Below are 1,441 nucleotides of genomic sequence, written 5' to 3' on the forward strand. Positions count from 1 at the left end.
CTCTGACATCAAAGATTTTATTCAATCCATAACATAATGCAGTCAGCAAACAACTTACATTGGTAAAAGAAAAGGTTTGCAAATAATTAACATAAGAGATAACATAACTAAGATTTCACACTGATTGTAAGCTATGAATAAAGATAAGAACAAATATCTTTAAAACCAATAAGCAACTTTATAGTATTTTAAAATCAAAATGGATATGATTTAGTGCATTAAATCTTCTTAATAATTCTCAGTTTTCATATCATTTAAGCCTAGACTTTCATTCTGTTCAAAATTCCTTTCATAATATGTGATTTTAAGGTCAGGGTCTTCTTCAGGAAAACATAAATCCTGTAGGAAAGAAAAAAAAAATTATAGCCAATTTAAGTTTAAGGCACAAATGAAGCACAAATGATTTTTAAAAAACTATTTAAGGATATTGCTGATCTATGTAAAAGGATAAATATCAATACAGAGAATGACAATGTGGTTAAGTGTGTGTGTGTGTGTTTACATATTCTCTCTGAATATTAAATACCGTGAGCTACAAGAAGTGACGTTGTTGCCATTTTCCATGTTGATAAATTATTTGCTGCCTTTGTGCCTGCAAAGATGTGTGAAATAAGGCATCCTTACTTGAGAAACTGGTAAGGATTAGCAACAGGAAGGGTATGTGGCTGTAAAACTATGTGCTTCAATAATACATTCATCTAAACCATGCTTGCATGGAAAAATTGTAAATAATTTTGTACCAGTGGTACACTTAGAGAGAGAAAGAAAAGTGACACAAGATCACTCAGCAGCTCTGAAGAGCAGAGACTGATGGAGTAGTAGTAAAAAGAAAGAATGAGAAGACAGCACATATAGGGATTAGAGGTTAGATTATGTTGGTGAGTGACATCATGCCAATCAGCAGTGAGGCCTGAAGTTGATGAAACTCAACTAGGTTAAAATCACAACCCTTCAGACATTATACTAACATGATCCTTCTAATTACACACAATCTCAAAACTGTTTTAGATTAAGATTATAATTATTGTGATATTTTTTTATATTCAAGTTATAGTGATTAAATACAAATTCTGTAAAAAAAAATATATATTGGGTTGTCCGGAAAGTTTGTGCCGATTTTTAAAGGAAAGAAAAAGGTCAATAAATACTTGTCATTACATTTTTAATCAACCAAATATGAACCATTTTGTTGCACAATGCATCTCCATCTTTCCTCTAACTTGAAAATACCCTCTTCCCAGAATTGAGGTGGTTTCATGGCAAAGAATTCATCAAGGTATCTTTTTACATCATCCAAGGAATTGAAATTTTTACCATTAAGACTATTCTGCAGAGACCTGAATAAGTGGAAATCCAAAGGAGCAATATCTGGTGAATATGGAGGGTGGAGTAACACATCCCAGCCGAGCTGCAGCAATTTTTGTCTGGTTCCCAAAGAAAT

General features: G+C 32.3%; 1 protein-coding gene across 3 annotated transcripts in view; it reads right to left on the reverse strand.

Moving 5' to 3' along the window:
- The window catches only part of LOC106867878 (zinc finger protein ZPR1), a 28,867-nt gene continuing 27,426 nt past the window's right edge, over positions 1-1,441 (reverse strand). For all 3 annotated transcript variants that reach the window (XM_014912936.2, XM_014912937.2, XM_052968259.1), the window contains exon 15: positions 1-339. In XM_014912936.2, the coding sequence (XP_014768422.1) occupies positions 229-339 (111 nt within the window). In that variant the 3' untranslated portion in view covers positions 1-228. The remainder of the gene's footprint in view (positions 340-1,441) is intronic.

The sequence above is a fragment of the Octopus bimaculoides genome, chromosome 5 (assembly GCF_001194135.2).
Source record: "Octopus bimaculoides isolate UCB-OBI-ISO-001 chromosome 5, ASM119413v2, whole genome shotgun sequence".
In the NCBI taxonomy this organism is placed as follows: domain Eukaryota; kingdom Metazoa; phylum Mollusca; class Cephalopoda; order Octopoda; family Octopodidae; genus Octopus; species Octopus bimaculoides.